General features: G+C 32.5%; 2 protein-coding genes across 7 annotated transcripts in view; one reads left to right on the top strand and one right to left on the bottom strand.

The window, feature by feature from the left end:
- The first annotated feature begins 540 nt into the window (after positions 1 to 540).
- Fam237b (family with sequence similarity 237 member B) lies at positions 541 to 915 on the top strand. Its single transcript, XM_046462452.1, has one exon. The coding sequence runs from the start codon at positions 541 to 543 to the stop codon at positions 913 to 915; it is 375 nt and encodes a 124-aa protein (XP_046318408.1).
- A 7,489-nt stretch (positions 916 to 8,404) lies between these two features.
- The window catches only part of Steap2 (STEAP2 metalloreductase), a 98,575-nt gene continuing 87,612 nt past the window's right edge, over positions 8,405 to 19,367 (bottom strand). For 3 of the 6 annotated variants that reach the window (XM_058585026.1, XM_058585027.1, XM_046462439.2), the window contains 7 exons: positions 17,168 to 17,360; positions 15,095 to 15,232; positions 14,437 to 14,513; positions 12,869 to 13,066; positions 10,877 to 10,963; positions 9,211 to 9,315; positions 8,405 to 8,682 (listed from right to left, as the gene is read on the bottom strand). In XM_058585026.1, coding sequence (XP_058441009.1) covers positions 8,512 to 8,682; positions 9,211 to 9,315; positions 10,877 to 10,963; positions 12,869 to 13,066; positions 14,437 to 14,513; positions 15,095 to 15,232; positions 17,168 to 17,360 — 969 coding nt within the window. In that variant the 3' untranslated portion in view covers positions 8,405 to 8,511. Of the gene's footprint in view, positions 8,683 to 9,210; positions 9,316 to 10,876; positions 10,964 to 12,868; positions 13,067 to 14,436; positions 14,514 to 15,094; positions 15,233 to 16,697; positions 16,744 to 17,167; positions 17,361 to 19,367 lie in introns of those variants that run through there. The other 3 variants (XM_058585029.1, XM_058585028.1, XR_009228460.1) reach the window with 3 other exon arrangements.

A 19,367-nucleotide genomic window follows, 5' to 3' on the forward strand; every position in this document is an offset into this window, starting at 1 on the left:
AGTACCTTTGAAACTTAGAATGGTGTTTGAGAGATTCAGTATCATTTCGATTAATAGATTTGTAACAATTGGATTAAAAAATAACTCCCTGTGGTTACACATAGAATGGACTGCATTTTGATCCACTGACTTAAAATGTATTCTGGTAGGAGCCTTCAGTAGGGAGATAAGAGACCTGAGAAGTTGCCAAGCCATATCACTGAGCATTTGTATTAATCTGCAAAGGGAGAAGGTTTCTTCCAGATGTAAAAGTAAGGAAATGAACCTACCACATCTTCATAAACGTGTTGGCTTTCAATGGCTCCCAAGACTGTTTATCAGAATCTTGGTAATCAAGTTGAATTGTAAAATCCTTTCAAAGAAAGGTCTAAGAATCAGCAACTTAGAGGAAAACCAAGAAATACACAGAATTTGGCTCTATCAAAAATATGCTCACTTATTTATAATTTTCTAAGTTTAAATAGATCACTGAGTAATTGAATAATTTTCTTACTAAGTTAAAAATATCCCCCCTTATATATATTTTTTTTTATATAGAATATGGGTTCTGCCACAAGAAGATGGTTCTACCTACTGGGCTGCATTATGCTGATCAATCTGGTTAATGCTGACTTTGAATTTCAAAAGGGAGTGCTTGCCAGTGTCAGCCCAGGGATTACAGAAGACATTGATCTCCAGTGTTGGAATGCTTGCTCTTTGACATTGATAGATCTCAAAGAACTCAAGATAGAGCACAATGTGGATGCTTTCTGGAATTTCATGTTGTTCTTGCAGAAATCCCAGCGGCCTGGACGTTATACTGTCTTCTTAAATATAGCTCAGGATTTTTGGGACATGTATATAGACTGCTTGCTTTCAAGGTCTCATGGAATGGGCAGAAGACAGGTGACACCTTCCAAGTATAATTTTCCATAGAAAATACAGGAGGTAATTTAAATGTGCATTTAAGAGAGTAGCAGTTTAGCTTTATTAAAAATTAAATATTTCATCCTTCTGATTTTTTTCAAGTTTATCAAACAAACTAGCAAATTTGACATGTTTAGATTTTTCCTAATAAGGGTCTTTAATGTTCATTTTTATTGATTTTTATATTATTTAAAAATCACGAGAGCTCTGATATATAAATGCTTGATTCTAAATAATGTTGGAATATAATACAGTTTGATAGATCATTGAAACTATTATTTTATTTTTCACCTACAAATAGCTTATAACATTGTAATTATTCATATTAAATTAATTGATGAAGTTTTAAACACCAGACATACTTTGTCTTTTTAAATTACTTTTTTCAATAGGGTTGTACAAAAGAATAGAATCTCATGAGTCATATTAGAACAAATACTAATTTATCCTTTCTAATCTTACAGGACTGGATTTTATAAAACGTGAGATTTACATTTAAGTGGGAAAACACAGAAAATACCTCAAACAAGATGCCACCAAATGAAAGCTTAAATCTGTCAGTACTTGCGAGGTCAAATATTTCCTATAGTTATTATCAAGATTATAATTTCTAATTCCTTAATTTTGAAGGTTATATATTTTTTTTCTGATGTACAGTTGCTTTTTTGATATTATATTCCCCTCTTTTCAGGTACTTTGTCAATTCTTTTTTATTTAGAAAGCATCTTTGTAAAGTATCTTTGTTTTAAAGAAAATACTACTTAAAATGCAAATGTGATATATGTTTTAATAGTAAATGTAATAAAATTATAACCAATTTTATAAGGTATTTTATACCTTAATATTGACTTTAAAATTGTGCCAAAATTAATTCCAGTATTTTCCTAAAGTGTAATATTTAATTTTGATGTAATGTACCATGTAGCTTCTAAAATGTGCATTTCCTCATCTTATATATTAAAATATTTTTTTATGCATTAAGGACTAAAAACATTTTCCTTTTTATTGTCTGAACTTTTAAAAAAGAACAAAAACAAAAAGGAAGTAAGGAATTTAATTTTAGTAAAGTGCAGTTTAAAGAATTTTTTCTAGGTGTTAGCTCAGTTGATTTTTATATTACTATTTATAATTTACATTTTATTCCAAATGGATATGAAGCTTTATCATGAGATAATTCTAAGTAGGAACTTAGAATGATGGGAAATGGCAATAGGAAGTTAATAATATGCTGTTATGGTTTAGATTAATACTTTGATTACCTTTGGTAAAGGGTACCTACAAATTTGGCCCTAGTTACTTACTTTTCAAAGTGAAGAGAGACTTATGAACAGTTTCAAGATTCACTTGTTTACAAAAACCAAAACCACACATTCAGGAGAAGCCCAGTCTTTCCTAGGACTAAGAACCAATAGAAATCTGTCCTATTGGTTTTTATAAAGGCTATCCTGGTGTAGAGCACTATTATCAAGTATCATTATAATGACAGATCTCGTCTATGCAAACCGAATAGGCACACCAAAACCAACAAAATATAAAAATTTTAAAACAGCAAACATAATACTGAATAAGTTTATAACTATTTGATAGTTTGACTTGATTCAAGAATAAACTTTGATATAAAGGAGGGGGCATTTTCTGAATTATGGATCACCCTAAAATTCCAATGAAGTTACACTAGAGTATACTAGGAGTTTTGTACACACACACACACACACACACACACACACACGAGTGCACACACATCTCACACTTTATAAAAACCAATAGGGTATGTGAACCCCAGGCTAACAATCTTCAATGTTAATGAATGAGCTGACTTCACAGGTTTCAGGCATTCTTTTAAAAATGTAATTCCACATAACAAAGCATTGCATAGTAACTGGGTAGCAAATAATATAAGATTGTAGGTCTAATAAAGTCCTAGATTGAAAATATTTTATTTTACCAATGAATGGTGGATCCCTAAGCTGAGAAAATCAACTGGTTGGAGAGCAGGGCCAATGTTCTCTTAACAATGACCAGACACATACCCAAGAAGATGCATAAAATTTATTTCCTACAGGTGGGCTAAAGAGGTACCTAGAGGCACAGTATCATGATTTTCCTTAGAAAATAATTTGCTTTTATAACCTGTGAGCAGATGATTAAAACTCAGAAGTTTAGTACCGTAAAGCAAGACTGTGTAATTTTTACCTAAAACTGTTCAATCAGTTGTCATCATTTGCTTATAGTTACATAATTTTATTGCATCAATCATAAAAGTTCTACCTTTATTCAATAAAATTAATAGTTAGCCTTCCAAGCTAAATTAGTTACAAATGGTTTCCTTGTTCTCCTAATTTAATATAATATTCTACTGTACTGGACTGTTAAAAATAATGACTGCTGCTAAAATATGCATTCTGTTTTTAAAACAGTTCATCTTAAACCTTTTTGACAGTGATTGGGTATGTTAAAATTCTTTCCAGTTTCTGGTACCAATCTTCCCATCAGTTTATATAAAATCTTATCTTTTTGTTTACCCTTCATTCATTCATAAAATACTCAATGAATTTGAGGAAACATTGGTGAGCAATCCAGACATAATCCTTGATATTCCAAGTAGTCATTGAGGTGGGATGAAAGTAGGGGTAGAGAAAGATAATGTAACTAATTAAAAATCAGTTTTATGATGGGCATGGTGGTGCCTGCCTGTAATCCCAGCAGATCTGGCTGGAGGCTGAGGCAGGAGGATCACAAATTCAAAGCCAGGCTCAGTAGCTTAAGTGTGTCCTTGAGCAACTTAGTGAGACCCTGTCTCAAAAATAAAAAATAAAAAGGGCTAGGGATGTGGCTCAGTGGTTAAGCACCCATGGGTTCAATTCCCAGTATCCAAAAAAACAAAAAGGCGGTTTTATGGATTCCAAATGTAAGTTTACAAAGGAGGTGCCAAAAGATATTGGGTGGAGACCTTATCTATTTTTCTCTTGCCTTATTCAAAATCTGATTGGAACAGTTAAGAGATCTTAAAAATACCCACCAATTCTTGTAGGTTTTTTTTTTTTTTGAGGGGGGTGGTGGTACCTGGGATTGAACTCAGGGGCACTCAACCACTGAGACACAGCCCCAGCCCTATTTTGTATTTTATTTAGAGAAGGGGTCTCACTGAGTTGCTGAGGCTGGCTTTGAACTCGTGATCCTCAGCCTCTTTTGAGCCACTGGGATTATAGACATGTGCTACTGCGCCCAGCCTTGTTTTACTATATAGTGAAAACTCAAATCAGTTCCACAGCTTTGGGTTTATGCTGAATTCATTGAGGTTAACTCAGAACTGGTTATTTTCCAAAGAACTTAAGGCTATAGAGCAAATAAAAGATAGCAAAACATCTAATATTACATGTAAAGTATTTTTTCATCATGATACTAGGCAATAATTGAGTATATATGACTAAAGTGCCTCTGTTCTTCCTGCAGAATTTCTTTTTCCAGTTTTAAATAAACCTCTAATTTTAGAATAGTTTTACATTTGCAGAAAAGTTGCAAGGATAGTACAGTGAGTGCCTGTATACTCTTGCTCATCTTTTCTTTTTTCACCTTACATTATTATGGTACATTTGTCAGAACCAATGAGCCTATGATGATACATTATTAATTAAACTTCTTATTTTATTCAGATTTCACTAGTTTTTTTCCCTAATGTCTCCCTACCCGAGTCCATCCAGGATACCATACTATATTGACTTGTTGACTTGTCATGTCTTCTTGGTTTATCTGGGTTTTAACAATTTCTTAAACTTTGTTTTTGATGACCTGCCAATTTGGGGTATTAATCAGATATATTGTAGAATGTCCTTCAATTTTGGTTTGCCTGATGTTTTTCTCATTGTTAGACTGGGGTTATATGCTTTAGGGATGAAATCACAAGGTAAAGAACTGTTTCAGCCCTTCATATCAAGGGTACATATCAAGATGACTTATTACTGATAGTGTTTAACCTTGGCTAAGATAGTATTTGCTAGGACTTTCTATTGTAAAGTTATTTTCCCCTCTCTTTCTAAACTGTGCTCTTTGGAAGCAAGTCACTAAACACAACCCACAGGTAAGAGAATGGAGAGTTTTATTACATCTCCTTGAAGAGGGAATATTTACATCAACTATCTAGATTTCATGGAGATTTATTTCTTCTCCCCTGGTCCCTTGCCATTAGTATGGATTTATGGACATTTATTTATACTTTGGGTTATAATGTGATATATTTATTTTCTTGGTTAAATTATTCTAGCCTTGGCCACTGACTTTACATTCATCTTTTATATTTTTTGGCTCAGTCTTGTACTTAGTCATTTCTTCAAGGAGCTCTAGTTCCTTTTATTGGGGAATGATATTAGAAATCAAAATCTGAATGCTGCATCTATCTATAGAATTTTGGTCTGATAGTGTCAGGCCAGTTCCTGGACGTCAGGGGATCTGCTTTTCTTGGTCAGAAAGCATCCTTGGCATTTGTTTTGACTGTCAACTAAATACAAGCAATAATGAAACATGGTTGTTATTGAAACTAATGTAATTTTTATATACTTGGCAGAAAGCATGCAAAATCAGCAGGGGCTGGTCTCCTTACACTCTACATGGATCCTGCTATACCTGGAAATCTTTGTTTAGTTTAGCAAGTTACAGTTTTTATAAATATTAACAAACTGTAGCACTTCAGATGGGACTAGCAACATTCATAAAGTTTGGAAACTGCATTATCAGAATTTAATTAGAAAATGATGAAATTAACTGTATATTAGATCTGAAAAGACATGGAGTAGATATCAGAGATGGTTCCTGTGATATAAAATGGACTCTGGTGCTCCAGGAGGTAGACCAAGGACCAGAGGAATGTAAGTTATTCACCTATTACTTACTGGTTTTCACCAGGAGGCACTAACTACATTTTAACCAAGGAATAAACTCCCTCATTACTGAGTTTTTTGAAGCCATTTTATCCATGTTCACTGAATTCCATAATTTTTATTCTTATTTTTCTTTTAATTTAGTTGATTGGTAAAAGTTTCAGTCTGAAAGCTTATCAAGCACAAATATCTGCACTAAGAAATATTACTGCTCTCTATTAACCTATATTTCTTTAGCAGTTTGGCTACTAGATAATTATGTGCCCTGTTTTACCTCCTCCCTACCTAAAGGGTAAAGTCTACATTGCAGTGGAGAGGTCCATAGATATCAAAGATTATCTTGATGACAGTCCTAATCGATCTGGAGATATCAGGTGTACTATATACAAAAAGTTATATGCAAGCAAGTCATATCAATTTAATTTCTACACCTTGATTATGTTTATGTCACAGTATTTATGCTTCATAATTTGGGAGAAAGTCAATCACTATTATGAAATAAATAAATCTGAACTATTTTTACATTTTGTCTGTGTTCAATATTACTTATATAATATTCTGTTAGCTGATAAATCTTCTGATTGAATCCAAAACTTTACTGAATTTCAGAGTTCCAGGTAAAGCCAACCATTACATTTACCCAATAATTAATTGGTGAGGTTTTGATGACAATAATAAAGGAAATATGGTGTCTACCTTATCCTTGGTGAACTTAGAGAGTCTGGGGGAAGGAGCTTATAGTCTATAAAATGGGGAAGAGATTCACTGTTCTCTGACATGGACACTTCATGGACACTTTGATTCTAGGTATATCTGAGGCATGCCTAAGCTGTGCCTGGTGCTTTTTGTGTGGGCTCCTCATCATGCATGCCCCTATCCACATCCATTCTTGCATCTCAGTAATTCTCCTTTACATAGAATCTTTTTTCTGAGGGATTTCTGTGCATTCTTATCTCTTTTCAAGGGTGATGATAATTGAAAAAAAAAAAAAGATTCTAGAGAGAACAAAACTCACTGATAAGCTGATATATATTATCTACTCCTGTGGCCACAAGGAACTGGACAGTTAGGACAGGGTGAGAGACCACCAGCCAAAGGTGAACTGGCAACTCATTCTTACCAGAGCAATAATGATCTCCCCTCACAGGTAAGATAATAAAAAAACATTCTAAAGGAATGTGAGGTAGGAGAAGACACAGAAGGAAAAGGAGGAGTAAAAAAGAGGCCCACTGCAGTGATAGGGCCTGCTGTTATGTGATCACATAAGTGGAACGTATGCATCTCTTCCCAATTCTGCATTCAACAACATCATGTTAGTAGCTTGACCAAACATGGCTGGTTATAGTAGAGTATTTACTGGCTGGGGCTGTAGTTTAGTGGCAGAGTGCTTCCCTAGCATATGTGAAGCACTGGGTTCAATACTTAGCAATGCATAAAAATAAACAAAATAAAGGCATTCTGTCCATATACAACCACAAAAAATATTTGAAAAAAAGAGTATTTACACCATGCAAGTTGGCAAAACCTACTAATGAGGGCTTTTTCCCCAGGGAAAGCCAGTCATCATAGCTTTACCATTACACTGCCAAGTGTCATATGTACCAAGAATGTAGACTCAAATTCCAGTTACTTTCTTGCTCAAGAAAACAGGTTTTTCTCTCTCCTAGTCCCAGACATGAACTCAACTTTGTGGATTTTTGGCTGGAGGAGTAGTTTAATAGGGATTAAGACAAGAGATGAAAACCTCATAATTGCATTCAGGGACACGGATACTTGGCTCTATGCCCACCATTATGGTATCTACAACTTATTTATTTATAAGATAACTCCACCATCAAAGGAAGGAAAACACTCCCCTCTATCTTTTCCTTTTCCAATACAGAAGAGGAGGACTATTAGACTTTGATTTGCATATTTACAAATTAAGAGTAAAACCGTATGTATTTTTATTTTTATTTTCACTGTTTCATTCACAACTAACATTTGCTTTTTATAACAGGTATAACTTGTGTTACTTTTACCAACATATTTGTTGCTGCCCAGTATTTCTATACATTTCTGATAACAGTACCTAAATTCTCCACTCTATCCATATATGTTGATGGTATCGGCCTGCTTCTGGCTCTGCAATAGGCTGTACTCAGATCTGATCAGATTTATAGTAAATTGTTCAAGAGTGGACATGAGACAAATCAAAGGTCCCAGAATGCAGAAGCAGTTGTGGAAAACTATTGAGAAACAGACATACATTCTTCTCCACTGGATACGAACCTGAGAGAATGTAAGCCAGGAGTTGCTAGAAGATAATGCTACAAATACACTGTCAGTCCCTAGATCCAACAAAGCTTGCAGTCTAAATGACTCCCAGATTTGATAGGTACAGACCCTACATAATTTTTTTTTTGGCTCAACTATTTAGAGTAGTTCACATGCAAGCAAGAGTCCTAGTACGCTATGTTTACAATTTAAGCTAAGAGAATTAGCAGTCTTTCCAAAGAAATTGATGATAACTTTTCTGATATTATGCTGATGTTTTCAATAAAAATAAATTATATGGCCTTATTTTTATTTATAGAGTGTTTTACTAAATACTATAAATTATATTAAAATATTTATTTAGCATATAAATATACTAAAATATTTATTCTAAAATATTTGCTTTACATTTGTGTATAAAGATTTATTTAGCTAAAATTAGAAGTAGAATTTATTTCATAGACTCTTAAGTATGTTAGGAAGGAATACTCTTGTTTTGCCCGTTCCCAATTTTAATTGCTTTCATCCTCTGCAATGCTCCTCCTCGAATAGGCAGCTTTTTAAGAGCTAAATCTGTATCAGCCAGAGGTCCTCCCAGTAATCGAACAGGAGTGCTTTCCACTGTTACTACCCCACCAGAGGGCACCTAAAAAAAGCAAAAGGTAAATATTTAGAGTCTGTTTATAAAGTTTTCAATAAAAGAAAAACCCAGTCATCCTTTGGAAAAGATACAAAATGTAAATATAAGTAATTAGGAGGCAGTATGACATTGTGGAAAAGATAATGGCTTTGGAGCTAGGAAAAGTGGGTTTGAATTCTTCTGTTGCTTATGAGCTTTGTAATTGGTGGCAGATTATGTCCAAATGAGGTCACCAGGAACAGTGGCATATGACATGAATTTACTTGTCAGGCTAAGTAAGTACTGCACATTGCTTGTCAAAAAGATGTAAAGATATACCATGACTAGTTTTGGTAGAAATTTCATAGGAAACTAAGAGGGCTGGATCTGCTCTAAACCAGTACTTGGAGATAAATGAAATGTACCTTAATGGTGTGAATATTTGAACAGCAGAAAAAAAAGATAAAAAAAAAAGAAAGATTCCATAGAAATAACATTTTGGGACCCTAAATTTAATATCTATTAAGCAAAAGAAATGGAGAAAAGTAATCTTACCGTTGTGTTAAGGCCTTTAATAACTGTCCGATGAAGTATTGTGTTTTGTGGTTGCCCTTTGTATTTAGAGGATTCTATAGCCTTTTCCTGAAGCCTTTTTGCTTTCTGAAGATTTTTAAATTAGAAACAAAATGCTATTAATTGCTATTGAAGCATTAACTATGGTAGTTATAATAAGGACAAAAAAGTACATTAAATTCTGTTTAACTCTTTGAATGTTTATTAGGCGGCCCTGGGATTAACATTTACTCATTTAGACCAAGAAGACAGTTACTACTGAAGGTTGAATCCTTTGTGCATTGAAGAAAACACCATGCATCTAAAAAACACTCTGGTTATTTCCAGAGGTACTGGTCATATGTAAGCAAGGAATAAAAAAATGTCCTGAGGAACTATGATTTAGTTTGATATAATATAATAAGCTATTATTAAATAGTACAATTTATAACTTACTAAATTTATATTAAGCTATGCACATTTCAAAATATGTTGAATAAATATAACTCAGTATAATTTCAAATATTCAGAATTATATAAATTATATAATTTGTTGCAGTTACATTCAAGCTCAATTTAGAGGTACTGAATAGGTGAAATGTGAGGATATAAGGTCACAAATGATCAACAGGAAAGGAGCTTCTTGTCATTAACTCTTCTTAAAAATACAAGCAGGTTTGAGGATATTTTCAAGTAAAGTTTGGAAGAACTGAAAGGGGGATAACCTGGGACTCAGAACTTATTTTTAACTTATGTTTTGCTATCTTACTGTTTCCTGTATTTTCATGGATTAACTAAATATTTACCAATTTCATATCTACAGGAATAACCAGGACACTAAATATAAGTATACTAAAAACATTAATGAAAAATATAGGAAAAATATAGTCATTTTTAAAATGCATGGTGCGTCTCACAAATGTCAAGAGAACAATTAGCAGTATAAAATTTTTAGATTAGTTTCTAGTTAAAGTAGCTGATCATATTTTTTTTCCAAAGGGATATTTATCTCAAATTCCCATTTAAACTGTAATATCATAGAATTTACAGGGAAATGGATGGCATTAGAGCAGATTATGCTAAGTGAAGCTAGCCAATCCCTAAAAAACAAATGCCAAATGTCTTCTTTGATATAAGGAAAGTAACTAAGAACAGAGTAGGGTCGGAGAGCATGAGAAGAAGATTAACATTAAACAGGGATGAGAGGTGGGAGGGAAAGGGAGAGAGAAGGGAAATTGCATGGAAATGGAAGGAGACCCTCAGAGTTATACAAAAGTACATACAAGAGGAAGTGAGGGGAAAGGGAAAAATAATACAAGGGGGACAAATGAATGTCAGTAGAGGGGGCAGAGAGAGAAGAGGGGAGGGGAGGGGAGGGGAGGGGGCATAGTAGAGGATAGGAAAGGCAGCAGAACACAACAGACACTAGTATGGCAATATGTAAATCAATGGATGTGTAACTGATGTAATTCTGCAATCTGTATATGGGGTAAAAATGGGAGCTCATAACCCACTTGAATCAAAGTGTGAAATATGATATATCAAGAACTATGTAATGTTTTGAACAGCCAACAATAAAAAATTAAAAAAAAACTAAAAATTAAATATTTAAAAAAAAAAAGAGTTGGTTATTTGTTGTATACATCATAATACTTAAAAAAAATCCTACCTTTAGTGTTTTAGCATTTGATGTTCTAGCCAGGAAATTTTCCCATGATTTATTAGCTAGGTCTCTTTGCTTGTGTGTAGCTTGTATCTGAAATGAAAAAGGTAAGGGGGTTTCAATTTCTATGAAAGAATACCAAAGGGCTTGAAAGCATCTATTTGGAAGGAAGCACCTACCCTTTGCTAAAGTAAATTTTAAGGCCCATTAGCAAAAGGATTAGAATATTCATAGTACTTAATTTTAAAAACAAAACTCTTAAAATGAAAAAAAAAATCTTTTACTCATATATGGCTAAGGTTTGAACCGCTTTCCATGAAATGTAATGCAAAATTGCTTTTTTTAAAAAAAAAAAGAAAAAGAAAAAACAATCAGCAAGATTGATTGTTTTACATGATTGCCATTTGTGAAGATAGATTATAATCCAGAGTAAACTAAATACATGATTTAACAGCAAATTCACAGGGGAAAATAAAGAAATTCCTGCTGGCCACTGATAATTAGTTTAGTCAAAAATATATTGGTGAAATTACTTTTAATATATGACTGCAACAAGACAAGCAATTTTGCGAGAGCACTGAGTTTGTTGTGTTAATGAAGTCTAGGGAAGGAACTACTAACCAACTGCAAAGTATATAGTTCTCAAAAGGCTATTCATTGAACATATAATCAGAGGACACATGTCCTTGGTTGCTATACATTATACTATGAAGATTAAATTATGAGCTGGGCATGGTGGCACATACTTGTAATCCCAGCAAATTAGGAGGCTGAGGTAGGAGGATCACAAGTTCAAAAACAGCCTCAGAATTTAGCAAGGCCCTAAGTAACTTAGTAAGGCCCTGTCTCAAAATAAAAAATAAAAACAGCTGGGGATGTGGATCACTAGTTAAGCACCCCTGGGTTTAATCCCTGGTACAAAAAAAGAAAAAAAGAGATTAAATTATGAACCTAAGAATGGTTAATTAAATAACTGCTAAAAAATGGGATCAAAACTATGATAATAAGTCAACAATAATCAATAAGTCAACAATATTTAGTCAATATAGCAAATATTCTGCTGTTTGAAAGAAGTAATGATAAATAGGTGACATAAATAAATTCCAATTCTGCTACTCCATTTCAGAGAAAATAAATGAGTTAAATGGCAGCATCCATGCAAAAAAGTGAAACAAACAAAAAACTCCCAGCAAACAAAACTTTCAAGCAATTGGTTGTATAAAATGGAATGGAATTTAAAGATGAACCCATACAGAGTCCCTACAGCTGTAGATGTTAACATTTAATAGGCTACATGGAAAGGACAGGCAATAGAAAAACACTTTGGAAATCACCTTAAAAGAGTTTCAAATATTTAATTGTAGCTACAAAGGATCACAAAGAAAAGTGGGGAATCTACATCATCTTTGTATCTGTGAATAATTTAATTAAATAATCACTTACTTGCTCAAAAACACATGATATGTTCAGTTTTTGGAAAAATGGCTATTTTCCTGACAAGTCTTTTCTGATTGAGACAGAGAAAAGTATACCTCAGGATTTACAGCATGAATGCTCATAGCAAGCATTCTGCACTGTAGTGAAGGTGAAGGTGAAGCTGATGGACTGATAAGCTGATAGTTGGCATACCATTAAGGGCCTATCAGAATGAGAGATGGGGCCAACACAAGTTACAGATAAACTATCAGATAGAATTTGTTAAATGTATTCATTTACATAGGCCACAATCTTTGGAACCTTGTTTAGCACTTCAAAAATGAAAGTGTTTCAGATATCTCTTTACCTTTTAAAAATGTACAAATCATATTATGCTGCCATAAAATGTCATTAAAATAGTAATTGGATTTAAAACTCTTAACTCCATGGTTTCTTTTAAGAAATAACTATGAGGAAAAAAAAAGGCTAAAACAGTCACAGTAAGTATATATCCTAGGAATAACTTCCTTTAGTTTATACATTGAAATTAATATGTTGTGCCTCAATGGTATTGTGGCTTACTTTTGCATATACTTTTTGTTCACTTTGTGCATCTTGGCGTGCTTGGCTTTCAATCATCTCATTTTGCAGAGAAACAACCATCTTTCCAATATTTTCTGATGCTGTTGTAATACCTTCCAAAATTTTTTTATCTGCAGTGACAGGTCTTAACTTTTCTAATTTTATTTCTTCATATATTTCATTCCATATTTCCCCAATCTGTTGTAACAAAGTTTATCAGAGTTAAATTAACCAAAAATAAATGATATAATTTTAGGTAACCCTTTATGTGGATGTTCACTCCTATTATGCTAACCCTTAAGCTTTCCCTAACTTACCTCTGGGGAATAAGTTAAGTGTTTTGGGAATGATTTAGGGCACCAGTTAGGTTTGAATATTCAGAAGTAGTTTACCAAATATTTTTCATGATTCAATGTGTTCATGGAATGGGCTGCACCACTTATGGCTTATAATTATTTTGTTTTCACAGCTGCAGAAACTGATGACTTATTCTCATCTATTTAAATTATTATTGCTTTCCTCCCTCCCTGAAACCCTGAACTGAAGGCTAGGTCAAGCTGAACTTGTAGGAACAATCCAGGGACTCCTGGGACGATAGAGCAGATTCAACTTGAAGAATTGGGCCCTGCCCCTCACCTCCTCACTAAAGCAAAGTATAACTGAATCTTAGACTTTTAATTATGTGGCTCCATATGCCCAAAGCTCCATCTCATATTCTGTGTTGTTTAGAAATTAATATGCTTTAATATATTTAAAACTAGAATAAAACTTATGTATCTAAGATAGGGATACAATTCAGTTTTAGTTTTCATTTTAAGATAAGGATTTATTAATTCACAACATTCAATACATAATACTGCTGGGTGCAGTGGTGCACACTTGCAATCCCAGCTACTTAGAAGACTCATGCAGGAGGATCAAAAGTTCAAGATCAGCCTGGGCAAATTAGAGAAACTATGTCTCAAAAATTTATAAAAACAAAATAAAATGAAAGCACTGGAATGTAGCTTAGTGCACAAGATGCTGGGTTCATTCACAGTTACCAAAAAACAATGCAAAACCAAGTATGTTAGCATATAGTACTAATAATATTAGTATAAGGCAAATGTTTACTTAATAAGATTTTTTTGAAACTTCAAAAGCGTTTATTGACTGATTAAAATATAACCAGTAAAATAAGCATCCTAATATCTTTTGAGATTTGATCATGATATAAGCTAATAATAAAAGAATACTTTGACAAGCACTAATAATTTAATGGGTAATAACTTATTAATCCTAATGCTCTTCAAAAAGAAGAAATTATATTAGTAAACTTCTGTCAGGCTTTTGAATAGCTCTATGTCAGTAATATCCATCTTCTTTTATAAGCTACTAGTTGGATGAAATTTCATCCCTTGGGTGAAATAACTAATGATATGTTTCAACAGTATCAGATGCAAAACAGGAAATAAAAACAACTCAGCAGAGATGACTGCTCATAGCTATGTACAGATATTTTATTTCCCAATTTATTTTTTGACATAATAAACATACATTTTAATAACAGTTATTAAAACAGTACTTACTTTGAAATCAAGGTATCTATGTATGATACAGAGAGTGACAAAATCTTCAGCAGATAGGCCAGGTAAATTTTCAAAATCTAAACAAAGTTTATAAATAGAAAATTACTTCAGCAGAGCAAGTGACTTCAAGATGCATATATGTGTCATAAAAACAAATGCAAACATTTACTTTTGATTTCCTAAAAAAGTTTTTCCTGTGTCAGTTCCTCCTACAACATGACCTCTGCCAGGTGATCCTAGTCATTAGCAGAGAAATTATTCTTTCTGTTTTGTGGTCAGACAATGATATTTTACTTTCAGAAGCTGAAGAGTGAAGACATCTTCCTTAACAAGAAGCAAAGACTTTAAAAAAACAACTTAGATGATTCTGAATGCTAATGTTTAAGCCTAATCATCTAGACTAAGCCCTTAATCCAGGCTACACATTGGAATTGCCTGGGAAACTTTAAAAATTAAAATTTTTAATGCTGGGGGTCCCACATCCAGAAATTCTGATTTATTTGTTCAGTGTTGGAGCCTAGACATTGAGGTAACAATGGAACATGCATGTATTTGTGTTAAAGGGAATTTTGAAAAATGAGTTCCAAAGCAAAATCTATGTGCAGTCACACTCAGTATAACAGAAAGGTTCTTGCAAATTTGAGGAACAGCTTCTTACCTAGTTTGCCCAACACAGCATAAATTTTTGCTCTGATATTCTCTGCAATATCCATAACTGCCACTGATGGGCAGTTGGCGGGCAGTGGCATGATTTTTTGCTCTTCTTGAAAACTAGTAAATAGAGGTTTCTTTGTATCTAATAATTGGAAACCATGAAATATAAAATAGACAAAAACCATTGTAAATAAATACTTAATTGAGACTTTGATCTAACCAACATAAAATATATAAAAATATTATAGTGATTACACTTAGTTACTTTTTTTAAAGCACATCTTCCCTACTCTGTGACAAAACATAAACCTTCTATTTATATTATTTATGTGAAATACATAAACTTTACATAATTCCTTTTTAAAAGTGAAATTTTTATGTAAATAACTTGGAAAATTTTGAGATCCAGAAACTGAATATCAGATTAATGACGATGTAAACGATTTCATTTTTGGTTTCTAATACTTTGTTGTAAATGTAAATTTTATTATATGATGTTATAGATCAAAACTCAAATAACAAAAATGGGTCAAAGATAGAAATCACCAGAAGTGGAAATATTTCCATCTAAAAATAAACAATAGGGGCCTGGGGTCCTGGCTCAGAGCGCTTGCCTAGCTTGTGTGAGGCACTGAATTTGATCCTCAGCACCACATAAAAAAATAAATAAACAAAATAAAGATATTGTGCCCATGTACAACTAAAAAAATTTTTAAAAAATAAATAAACAATAGGGGCTGGGGTAGTGGCTCAGTGTAGAGTGCTTTCCTATTATGTGTGAGGCACTGGGTTTGATTCTCAGCACCACATAAAAATACATAAAATAAAGGCATTGTGTTCATCTATAACTAAAATATTAAACAATAAAACAATACTAACAGTTTTGACAAAACTATTGTTAGAATCTAAAAGGATTAAAAGATATAATATAGCATTAGAGAATATAAATGAATTGTAAATTCTGATGCTGTTAACCTCATCATTAAAGTATAGTAATTAAAATTTTGAACATTTATTTTCATTTAGAAAATAATTTCTTCACATAAAAAGTAAATTGTATAAACATTAGTGTACAAAATGCTACAAAGATTGTTTTCAGACACTACTTATATCTCCAAATTTTATTGGTAAATGAAATATTACTGGATCTATTTGTAAAATCAGAGAACCCAGGGCTGGGTTTGGGGCTCAGCAGTAGACGTGCAAGGCACTGGGTTCGATCCTCAGCACCATATAAAAATAAATAAATAAAATAAAGGTATTGTGTCCAACTACAACTTAAAAAAAAGGTATTAAAAAAATCAGAGAGCCTAGATAAGCTTTTTTAGGAAGTAATGTTAAAGAAAATATAGTTAAATACCATTTTTTTGTTTTTTTTTTACACAATGGATAATTTATTTCTTTAGTTTTTTCCACATGCATTTGATGAACTAATCTTCTTGAAAAAAAGACTGTATGTTATAAATATGAGCAAAAATCAATCTTTTCTAGTTTTTTTCCTTATGATCTCTTTTATTTTAGAGACTTCCTAATATAAAATGATAAGTTTATTAAATCATGGCAAATTTGAAAACATATACTGAAAGACATGGTTATTTTAGACTTACTGCTGTGGGTATATACGTGACTGCATGGCCAATGTAATTCTGCAACCTGTACACTCAGAAAAATGAGAAATTATATCCCATCTGATTCAAATGTATGATATGTCAAGATTATTGTACTGTCATGTGTAACTAAGTAAAACAAATTAAAAAAAACAATAGGTGCATAAATACAATGTGTGTTGATACTTTTAAAAATTCACTTGGCTTTTGGGATTCTCTTTTAAGTATTTTAAAGAACAATTTTAGATATGGAAATAGCATTTTTAAAAAATTCCATAAAAATATGAACCTCCTACTAATTTACTTGCCTTTATTCCAATTATTCAGAATTTAGAATAGCAATTTCTTTAAATACTTGCGAAAAGAACTTTAGAAAGTGTGTAAGTCCTCATATTTCACTATATCTTTTAAAGATCCCTTTTAAAAAATATACATTTAATTGCTTCTTCTAACAATTACAAAACACATACCAATGATCTTCCCATTTTTATCTCGTTTTACTCCTAGGTCTTTTTCTTCCTTTCTCCACAATTTAATCAAAAGACTAGCAGCTGTCTGATCCTTCTTCCCTCGCCAAGCATTGACATGAGCCGAAGTTTTGGGATTATCACAAAATTCAACCATTATTCCAAGTATTAGGTTACAAAATTTTTTTTGGTTCAACTGTGGTAAGGAAACAGAAAAGATAAAACATTGCAATAAATATTAAGTATGATTGCCTTAATTAAAAAAGATAAAACACTTTTAAGTTCCTTTTCAACTCAATTTTCTGTTTAGAGATACCTATTTTAATGAGTGTTTTCAAATATTAGATATTTAAAAAGATAAAAAGAAAAAAAGATTTACTATTATTCTGAAGTAGCCATAATCACATGTGATGGCCAAAAATGTACTAATTTGATTGAACTGGAAAAGGGAGAGTTGCAAAAAATAAGTGAAGATGTTCATTTAAAGTGAAGCAAGGTCAGCAATGACATGGTCCACTGCAATTACAATATCTTTCCATTTTACATGCTTTATTAAGCTTTAAAAAGATTTATTATTAGTGATAATCTCTTTGTTATCAAGAGAACAACTGATGGTAACTAGGTGAAAAATCTGAAAATAAAAAATGTGCTATAACTTTGTATTTTAACAATTGTATCCATAAAAAGTGCATTTAAGCATTCAAGAAAATGTTCTTGTTACCAACCATATTTCATAGCAACATTTAGGTTAGAAAATTCAATTAAGACCAATGGCCTCCATACAGTAATTTTCCTATATGACTTTTTTTTGGTACCAGGGATTGAACCCGGGGTGCTTAGCCACTGAACCACAATGTTAGCCCTTTTTGTATTTTATTTAGAGACTGGGTGTCACTGAGTTGCTTAGGGCCTTGCTAAATTGCTGAGGCTGGCTTTGAACTTGTTGATACTCCTGCCTAAGCCTCCCAAACCGCTGGGATTACAGGCGTATGCCACCATGCCTGGCTCCCAATTTTGTGTTGATTAACTTTACAGAATTCTGCTAGCAGAATAGAGCAAAGGAAATATAACTTGTTTTGAGTTTGCAACATAATTAGTTTTCATTTAAAAAAGATAATAATATTAAAAAAAGATAATAATATTAAAAAAGATAATAATATTACCTGGAAAGGTTATTATGAGTTATATGAGACTGCTTGGCACTCGATAAGCTCTCAATAATATTTAAACATTATTAGTTATTATTATTACACACTGAATAAATATTTTAGCAGAATTGCATCAAGCAGAACCCTCAACAGCATTCTTTTTTTTTTTTTAAATTTCTTATACTTCATTTTCAAGAGAAAGGCAAATGTCAAAGGTTGAAGTTGAAATAAAAATTAAATAATATTTATAATTTGTAATGAACTTTATTGGTTCAATGCACATTAAATAAAATCTAATAATATTTATTAATAGCAAACAAATAGCAATAATATGTATCAGGAACTGTTTTAGCCAATGTATTTATGTATATGCATATATGCAGGCACATTCACTAGAATATGCATGGGCACACACATATACACAATATAACTCATTTAAGCCTTCCAATACTGTGGTACCTTCCAATAAGGTAGATTGTTATCCTTATTTTATAGATAAAGACATAAAAATGGAGTTATTAACCAATTTTCTTTCAGGGTCATGAAAGGTCACAAATAATTCTAGCACATTTGTTTTAATCAAAGTAGGTTTATTATACTGCTAATAAAATCTAGAATGATGACAATCATAGATAATGACATGGCTAGAATTCTACATGAGACTCTCCCTCAAAATTTCTCTAAATAGAATTATAATTTTCCTCCTATATCATTTTGACTATAAACCCCATTTAAAATGAATCTAGGATTTAGGTTTATATTCTTCACAGCTGCTTGATGGCTTGATGGTGACTATTTACTAGAAGGAAGGCTTACTATGCTCACTCCTGCTCATCCTGCAAAATGGTGGTTTGTGACACATCAGACTTCCTCATATCACCTACTAACTACACAGCACTCGGGTTTGATCCCCAGCATTGCAACAAAAGCAACAGCAGCAGCAGCAGCAACAACAACTCTTATCCTTGCTTTTGGGTCTTATTTTCTAATACTATGAAAAAAGCTAGAAGTTATTGATAAATGACTGAATTTTGATAAGAGTCTAGCTTTTTACA

Source organism: Marmota monax, unplaced genomic scaffold (genome assembly GCF_021218885.2).
Source record: "Marmota monax isolate L192 unplaced genomic scaffold, Marmota_monax_Labrador192_F-V1.1 WCK01_AAM20220418_F8-fsc00165, whole genome shotgun sequence".
Lineage (NCBI taxonomy): Eukaryota > Metazoa > Chordata > Mammalia > Rodentia > Sciuridae > Marmota > Marmota monax.

Coding starts and splice junctions, on each gene's coding strand:
- Fam237b (XM_046462452.1), top strand. CDS start 541: ATGGGTTCTGCCACAAGAAGATGGTTCTACCTACTGGGCTGCATTATG.